Source organism: Coptis chinensis, chromosome 7 (assembly GCF_015680905.1).
Source record: "Coptis chinensis isolate HL-2020 chromosome 7, ASM1568090v1, whole genome shotgun sequence".
Lineage (NCBI taxonomy): Eukaryota > Viridiplantae > Streptophyta > Magnoliopsida > Ranunculales > Ranunculaceae > Coptis > Coptis chinensis.
In genome coordinates, this window is record NC_141462.1 from 28,872,725 (window position 1) to 28,882,564 (window position 9,840).

At 36.3% G+C, this 9,840-nt stretch overlaps 1 protein-coding gene across 1 annotated transcript; it reads right to left on the bottom strand.

The window, feature by feature from the left end:
* Positions 1–725: 725 nt before the first annotated feature.
* LOC147486991 (P-loop containing nucleoside triphosphate hydrolases superfamily protein) lies at positions 726–9,840 on the bottom strand. Its single transcript, XM_086571600.1, has 7 exons — positions 9,578–9,840; positions 8,712–9,320; positions 8,369–8,457; positions 5,771–5,870; positions 2,680–2,931; positions 1,345–1,514; positions 726–1,190 (listed from the first exon to the last, which is right to left on the bottom strand). Exons 1-7 carry the CDS (start codon positions 9,731–9,733, stop codon positions 899–901), a joined length of 1,668 nt encoding a protein of 555 aa, XP_086427726.1. The 5' UTR covers positions 9,734–9,840; the 3' UTR covers positions 726–898.

The following is a 9,840-nucleotide window of genomic DNA, read 5'->3' on the forward strand; positions in this document are numbered from 1 at the left end:
TTTAGACCATTAAAATGTTGAGCCTCAAATTTTCTAAGATCTAAATATTTCCTACAAGACTACAGAATGCAAGATTAAAACAAAATAAACAACTCTAGTACCAGCGGATCAAGAACCAAGTAACCAGAGAGTGGAGCAGTAAGGCCTCCACGGCTCCACCTAACTTGAAAAGCTCCTAATATCAAGACTGCCTAGTGCCTGCTGGAGTTGGAGTGCATGCCGCACCGACAATAAAGACCAAAATCATAGATGCACACTGCAACACCTCAGAACATACCAACATACAATCCCGCTTCATTCTGGTTCATTTGGTGTTTATTGAACAACTAAAGAGTTACGAGGAAAAATTTCTTGAATATACACGAGTCTGTCAGTCAATTTTACACAGGCAACCAGCTTGACAAATTCCTCTGTGCATCTTGACTATAGGATCATAATGAACCCCAGCTCAAGAAACCTCCAAGCTCATCACACTATTAGTCTCATTACAGGAGTTTATCATACTATCATTGTAATCATAATCAATGCATTACTAATTATATTGTCATTATAACTCTATGCAGTATGCAGTATGTATGTATATATATATATATATATATATATATATATATATATATATAGGTCAGGGATGAGAAGATTAATAAAAACAAGATGCTGAAGAACAGTCAAAATATCCCATGAAGAAAAAAAGAACAAAACAAAAACATATATAAACTTGTGCGACGTGATCATGAACCTTCCCTTTATTACCTCACAAGCCATCATAAACTTAAGAGCCTCCCTGCAAAACCTTGTTACTACCAGTGAACAGTATTTCCGTACAAGGACTTCAGTAATGAGGCCTCGCAGAGACATAAATAATGGGGGAAAAAAAGGTAAATGGAAAATAAAAGAGGTTTTAGTGTTCTGACATGGATACAGAGTTGTGATAACTTCTTAGGAATTCTGGTACATTTTGTTCACACTGTTCAAGTATATCTATCAATGGTCCAGCCAGAGAGGCATCTTCTTGACAGAAGCAGCAATGCAACACACCATTGACTGATTGACGTGCCATTCTTGTAAGGATTTCAACGTAGTCATCAATTTCAGGTGGGAAGTTTATGACAACAACAATTTCAAACTCCCCCATATCTGTCCTATTATGAACATGCTCCAGATCAGTAACTGTGACTGTGGTTGTCTCCTTGCTGCAAGAAATTATATTTTTAAGTAAGAAGCTGGGTATTGGTATATAGTGTAAATTGAGTAGTCTGATATAGAAACTTAAAAAGAACCTGAAAATTTCTACCCTCCACAAACAGACACACAATAGATTAACGATATACAGGTTTTGCAATTTACCAGTATGCTACTTCCAAACAGTCAGAGGTATCATTTGACATAGCGTAACCTTCGGCAATGAGAGCCGCAGCTGAGCTACGAGCCTTGCTACTTATCTCTTCTACAAATAGCACTTTATGATGGTCGGAAGATGTTCGCTTCCCACATTCTTGATTTAGAACATGTATGCCCTGCAAGAAAGAAAACATGGTACTTGGTTCTTTCTCATGTAATTGCGGAGTTGATGAAATTTTTTAAGAGAAGGCAACCTAAAGATAGATTTCCACATACATTTAGCTGAATATTTGAAAAAGTTCATTGATGTTCTCATCAAGTGTGTAAATATGAAACCTTTTAGATATAAAATCATCCATGATCCCATGATAAAGAAAAACACAAGTGACTGAAATTCAGGGAAGAAATAAAGGAGAATATTAAAAAGTAACGCATATGGCATATCATATATTGATATAAAAAAGGAAGAGCGTTTTCTTCTCCAGGTGAATGTTTCACATTCTTTTTTAAACATATGTTCCTATTTGAATTATATTGAGTTCCTTACTCTTTGTACATTTCCAAGACTCCAGCCTCTCAGTAAATGCTAATTTAACAATAAAAATGTAAAAGGGGATGGATTACTGACTGTATACAACTAGTTGACATCGCCTTAAGATCATATTTTTACATGATGTCATGTGAATACATAAAGTAGGCGTATAACCTTAGGAAGTCATACTCAAGTGGAGCTACAATATCTCTTTCCCCTTAAATATGTTATACCTTCTAAGGTTCTACACCAAACATGCAGTGCAGAATCATCCAAATAAAGCCTTCTCATAAATAACTGGGATTGACTAAAATTGTTATACTGGTAGCATTACATGACCCTATGCTAGTGTCCCTTTATATAAATACCCAGCTCTGAGACCCGGACTGCATATCCACTTTCTACATTCAACTTCACATAAAGGCTGAGCTTGGCACACCAACAAATTGAAAAAAAAACTTTGCGGATCGAAATAGAAGTGACGCTAAGGTGCCTCTAGAGCTTTGGTTGTCTTCGCTCTTCATAGGTGGTCCCAGTACCCAAATGTTTAACTCTTATCATATATGATACAAATTCAACCAATACTTTGCTGCCATTACAAAACTACAGAAATTAAATGGGATCTAATATCTACAGGAGAGCCTTGGAAGAAGATTTATATACCAGAAACTACCACACTCTTACCACCTTCAAGCTGAGCCTATCAAATCCACACTATATGAGTTCAACATTATGACACAAAATGTAAAGAAAGACTGGAAAAATGGGTCGTAATCCACAAGTAACATAACTCAGTTCAGGCTGCTTACCTTTGATGGCTTTTCTTCTGGAGTGCACATGTGTACGCACTGAGAGATGCATGCACTTTGACTGGCAATAGAATCGCTAAGAGACAATCTAGAGATGGGTCCCCCCAGTAGGCTTTGCACAGCTGAAGTAGAAAGAGGTCCAAAGCTATCACAGAACACAACTGTCAAAGAAGCTCCCAGAGTAGCTTGCCTAATGGAGTTTACATTATCTAGTAGGCCACTTATAGCAAAGGATTTCAACCCATCAACAACCTGTTAAGTTAGACTCATGACTCAGAAAAGGAAAATATAAAGGAGTAGCACAAGAGAGGGCGTGAAGATACTACAAGGTAATCTAATAACATAATAAGCATTTGGTCCATTAAAAGCAAGAAGCATAGAGTAAACTAAAGGGGTTGTTAACAATTTGGTATAATAACCGTTTATGGGGTCGAGAGTTGTTTATTTTATTTTATTTTTTGCTCGGTAAAGTTGAAATCTCATTAAAAGTGAAAAGAAAGTAGGCCGAGAAAGCCTACTATTACAATGAAACAAAATAAAAATAAAAACATAGGCACGGGAGGCTAACCCAAGAACCACAAATTAATCTACATCTAAATACAAAAGCCTATCCACCTCACCACAAAATACTCGAAATGAAAACTCCTAAACTCTTTAAAAATCTTAGACCACTGAAACAATAAAGCCTTAATAGATATGATAAGCGCTTATGGGGTCAAGAGTTGTTTATTAGCCTCACAATTCGTTGTGGGGAAGTATATTATTGTCCGGCAATCATGTTCACAACTACTCAGCTAAGATTAAATTGTCACAAATGTTTCTTTATTTTTTTTTTTTTGGAGGGGGGGGGGGGGACATAACGTAACACAACTTTTAAAAGCACGAGTACATCCTTCCATGCTTTGTTGGCTCATCTCCATGATCACCTCTATATCTGATAACAAAAACAACACATCCATTTCATTTGGTTCCCTTTGAATTTGTCAGGATTCATCACTTCCTCCTTGAGAATACAGTGAAAGATAGATCTTAATACCAACATCATCGGAAACTAACCTTTGAGCTTTGCAAAATTTAAACATCTTTCGCAAGTGTAAGTCTCGGACTTCCCATATTTTTTTCGTTTATTCATTTACTTTCAGATGTTCAAAGTATTATGTCTTTCTCCCCATTCTGTGAGATTGTGATCTACAAAATCAGTGTGCTTCACAACACAAGGAATCATACGTGACAGGCGCCGTATTATGATAGAAGAAGAGGTAAGAATTGAATTGACAAGGACAAGAGCCCAACATTCCATTAGAGCATCTCCAATGGGAGGTGTAAAGTTTACACCCTAAATTCAAAAAAAGTCCTTCCAAAGGGGGGTGTAAAACGTAGGTAATAAGCTAATAGAGCGAGTGGGGAATTCCCCACCCAGATACAAGTTGTTAAAAAACTCGGATGTCACTCAAAGTGATGCGCAAATTTAAAATATATCCGGACGTCACTCCAAGTGACACCCCTCTTTAGTTCTAAATTGTCGATTTTTAATTTTTAAACTCGGACGTCACTAGGAGTGCCCTAGTGACGTCTGAGTTTAAAATTCAATTTTTTTTACATGTCTCCATTGGGAACTATAGAATGTGGATATTTATAATCTATACATTAGAGTTTTATTGGAGTTGTAAAATCCTACTAACACCTAGGTAGAGTCTATGTGGAGGTGTAAATGGTGTAAATTTACACCTCCCATTGGAGAAGCCTTTAGCAACTAAAATCTTAAAATCTCCAGACACCAACCCATCTCTTTTAAATAGGTAGCTGTGTAGCTTAAAGTCTTAAACCGATTTTTCTTATTGATACCTAAATAACATTGACCACTTCATATTCTAAAAAAATCCGTATCAGACAAACAGATACACGTATACTTGTGTCAAAACACAGACACATGCATACAATTTCAAACTAGGGTTTCTTCTATACCCTTAAAGACTAAGAATATAATCTTTTAACATAGTTACAACTCCATGATATGTCACTTTCATAGTTATTTATTGGTAAGGAGGCGCTTTGTAAGGAATTGAGCCCCATAATTAGTCGTGTAATATAATAATAGTAATTGTTTCATTTTTAATTAGCTGTGTTTTGGTGTCCTACTTCATACAGGTCCCCGTGTCAGACACTCCATATCCGTGTCAAGGTGACTTTGATTGAAACCAGTTCATCATATTCTGGACAAGTTAGGAAGGGTTCAATTCATGTTTAACCCGATCACTTTACTCCTTATTCCATTTTTATTCAATAATACTTTTTGACAACTCTGTTCTAGACTTCCATCATCACCAAAGCAAATGCGGATCACAGCTAGAATGAATTTAGGGATTCTGCGAGAACACCACATTCAGTATGCTAATACAAATTTTCTAAAGAAAAAGTATATTCCGAAGAATTGTACTCTGAAATAGTTTAGAGTGATTTCCTACTAAAAATCAGTACAACTTCATAATTGCAATCACATAGTCATCTAACATGCTCTCATTTCTGGATGTATTTACCAACATGTCTTTGTTCAACATGTTTGTAAATAAATCCAGCAATCAGAGCATTTACATCGCTATGTATGATTGTGTATAAAAATTCTCCGAATGGGACAGACATCACATTACAACTGAATATGCAAACCTTCATCCGCTGTCTTTTCAGATTTTACATATACAAAATGGGCAAAATAGCCCCATCTAAGCTCAACAACCAAAAGTGATCCCGTTGGTTCGTGACCCATAACATCGCAGAACCTTTGGACTAAAAAATAACAAAAACTGCTCAATTTGCATACAACCAAAACAAATAAAACACAGACATAGGTCATTACACAGAACGAGACACTTCAGACGTTTTTGACAGATAAGTAGTGCTTTGTATAGTCATTGAAGAGAACTTTTATAAGACTATTCTAATCACACAAAAGCAATTCATTCAGTTCTTAGATATAGATTATGAAAAACAACATGGAAAACCACTTTAATGGAACAAAGTCAATTTCGTGGCTCAACAACAGCAACAATTGGAGGAACAAGCAAGAAGAAGAAGAAGAAAATAAACACCATACCAGAAATGATAGCCCAGATATGTCAATCGCCTTAAGAGAAACAAGCTCTAAAAGTCTCTCAGGAGTGGATATAATAAACTCAGGCTCACAACACTTTAAACTGAAGAAGGAAAAAATTAGGTAAGTCAGAGACAGAAAGAAAGAGCAGAGAAAGAAGACCAAATGAATTCTACTTGTGATTTACAGATAACCATAAAAGCCATTATCGATATAACTAGAATAATTTTCTTAAATATCTTACAGCAGAACATTTTCATCAACATATGTACATCGTGAAAAAACAACTTTGACTTCTTCAGTTGATACCCATGACAAAGACTTGGTACATAATTTAATAAGTGAGCAAAAACATGAGAAAAACTTTCAAACATACTTTTAACAGATTCCATTTCTCTATGTTGGGCGTCAATGAATAAGCAGTCAGTAGTTTCAGTATTCTGCTCTCCCTATTGAGTGAGTGTACTACTGTACTCTTTCAACCTGTACACGAGCTGCATAATTATATTGCCACTGTTCAATCATGTTCTTTTTGCCCTTTATTATTACTTTTTGTTTGGTGGATGGATCTACGTTAGATTTTACTATTTTAACCTCCGTCAACATGGAAACTGATCCATATCCCAGATAGAAATCTATGAATATGGAAATTACTTGACAAATTAGAACAAACTGTAGTTAGAAAAGGGATCATACTTCCTTCCAAGCCTTCATTTGTGTATCACCACCCAAGTCCTAACTAGAACATGCCATTTGGCATGCTTCTTGAACTATGAAGCACTACAGCAGTACCAATGTGCGGACCTCTGATTGGTGGAGCACACACCAAGGCTTTAGATTGACCACTTCAAAAATTGCTAAATTTTTTGAGTTTATATGTTGTGACTTTTTTCAAATACTTAATTGAATGGCTACAAAATTACTGTCCACTATGATGCCTTTCATCTGTACATTTAAATAGGTGCAAAAGACTTCACTACACATCCCAAAAGTTAAATAGCTCAGAGATATATTGCTTTGTTGGGTTGGTGAGGAAAATGGACTCCTAGCGAGACATACAACAAGCAGAAAGATGCATTAATAATTATTTTAAGTACGGTCCTTTTATTCCTCCTATAATAAAAAAAATAATAATTAAATTGACAATGAAAGACAAAAGAAATGCCTTTTTTCCAACAAAAAGTCCCAACTTACAAACTTTCTATAGCAAATTAGCTAATCATCCTGCCTACAGTAATAGAAAATTTATTCAAAACTCAAGATGAATTAAGAGTTTTTTACTTTTATGTTATAAATATAACAGTCTGAAGCAAGGTTTACAAAACCCGCATTGAGGCTTAAGCCTCAAGGCCCGCCTTAAGCATTTAGCGCCTTGCGGCTTAAGTCTCATACTTAGATTTTTTTTCCCATTTTCTTTCAGTTGTTTTTTGACACTTAGTCCCCTCCTAACTTCTTTAAAGATTAAACAATCCCTATTAGGTTATGTTTTGAGCATCAAAACACCTCATTCTATTAGAAATCCCAAACTTCCATCATCAAACCCTATATTTCCTTATTCTCACTTGTTTTTTTATACCAAGTCTTGAGCCTCAAGCGCCTCTGAGGCTCGCCTTAAGCCTCACAGAGGAGTGATCCCCAAGGCTTTGATGCCTTTTTTAAAACACTGGTCTGAAGATTGAGATTTTTTTTTTCTTTTTTGGGCCTAAGCAAGCAAGGATTTTCATTCATTGCTTTTCAAAAAGATTACACCTAGGCTCAATGGCCTTCTAAGGATTTATATGTTTCCCTTATCAAGTATACACAACAGTAATTCTGTTGACTTGCATATAGATAGTCAGCTGACTTCCCGTAGGGGGGAAAAGGTGTTACACCAACACCAAGGAGGTCCTTCCTTAGAAGCTAGATGGTCAGCCGGCCTATTTGCTTCTCTAAAGACAAGAGTATGTGTACACCCTCTCCAACTGAGTTTGACGCCCTGAAAATAGAATGTCCGCATTTTACCATGGAGTATTCCAACATTTTGTTTGTGATCCTTATGGCCCTCAAGGAATCTGAAGCTACTTCTACCTTATCGTACCTTTCCACCGTGCTAGTCTCTAATCCTTTTTTGTATTGCCAGCAGTTCGGTCCTCAACATAGAAGATCTTGAGATTTGACAAAACTAGAAAGGCTTCAAATATTGAATTATACCAAATTTTCACTTCAAATTGGACTGTCAACACAACCTACGAGTACATTTTTTTTGTACTCAAAAGAATTCCAAACTTAGATAATTTCAATCTAGTTATAAAGATTTCCTTTAGAAGTGTTTCAAGATAGTCACTATATATCTAATGGCCTAACATAACATCCATGCTGAACCTTGAAGATTAGTATTCAGATAAGTTCAGTGGAAAACTGATAAAAGTAATAAACAATGATAAAAGATTTATTGATATAAAATTTTATATTCAAAACTCAGCCAAGCCAGTTATTACAAATACCAACGGACATAAAGTACAAACACGACAGAGTGATATGAACCCTCACAAAATTTCTTATTTACCACTTCTTAATATAAATGTTATGGAATTGACAAAGTTCGCAGATTTTAAAACTCACCCATCAATCTGGTGATCCAATGAAGCACCAGTGTGTAAGCTAACTGTGTGTATCCCGAGAGCCTTGAGAGGTTTACACAAGAGTCGTACCTAAATAATAGGACATGGTGATATCAATTAAAGAAGCACAAACGGGAACCCAGATATTATTATGCCATGCAAAACAAAGAAACCGTGTTTGTGCTCCAGACATAATTAAACATCTATTGATGTCATAACGAGGACAGGTACTAAACTGGCAAGAAGGCCTCTCTATTTCATTTTAAGAAAACACAAAATGAAGTAAATGACAGCACACACACGCAGTGAGGATTAGGGAAGACGAGCTGAATAACATCACCAACCTGAATGGCCTTTTCTTTGGATGGCACAAGGATCAAAAGGAAGGGGTTGGGAACAGATAGACCTTCTTTCTCTTTAATAGCGATGATATCAGCAGCGATCGAGACCATCCAGGCAATCTGCTCTTCGGACGAACAACCTCCTGTTGTCTCCAGGATATCTGTCCCAAGTAAGGAACATGTTAAGAATTCAGCCCCCCACTGGTTAAGCAAAAGTGAGTTTTCTGATTTTCTATCCGATAAACTTTTGTCTAGCAGTGTGTTTTGTATAGATTTCAAGCATGCTGTCAAAAACTTTGATGGACCATCTGAGCTTCCGTGAAGTCTCCGTTGTGTGCGAATCACTCCACCCTTTCCAAGCATCCCATCCTTTGTTTCCACTTTCTGAACAGTATTTCGTTCATACTTCCCAAAAAGGGATGTAAGTACATTCTTAGACTTATCCTTTTGGGGATCTCTTTGTCTACTAGAAAAAACTTTCCTGGATGCATCACCTTTCTGAGTAACAGATGCCCCTGCTTCAGTTTCGGAAGGAGCAGGTTTGTTAAAATTCTTCAGACCGTTATTATCATTAAAAGGGTCGTCCGGTGAAGGAAGGCTAAAGCACATCCCCTGTAAAATAAGAATTTCCTTTAGTTACTTGGGAAGCAAGACCTAATTAAGTTATGTGAGAGAAGAGCTAATGGTAGAATACAAAGAGTATCAACTCAGATAGTACAAAATAACTCAGAGGCAACAGACAGAAGATTATAAAGCCAACAACTTACATTATCCATTTTTTACCATTTGACACATAAAGAACCTATCTTTATTCACAAATACAACAAATGCATACAATACAAGAAAAATAAATAAAGATAATATAATACCTCACACTTACGACGCTTGCCAGCTTTACGACGTTGTTTAGAAGCGATAATACCGGCAATACGTGAAGAAACATTGGAAGTACAAGTGTCAGCTCTCATTTTCTTTCTAACCAATTTCTTCTTCTTTCGTCTCAAGGCATCATCTCCTTTCGGCATTTTCGCTAGAGAGAGAAACAACTAGGTTCGGTCTAAAACAATCATTTTTTATTTTCTGCTGGTTGCCCACTTGGGCTTTAGGGCACAATGCTATATATCTACCCCAT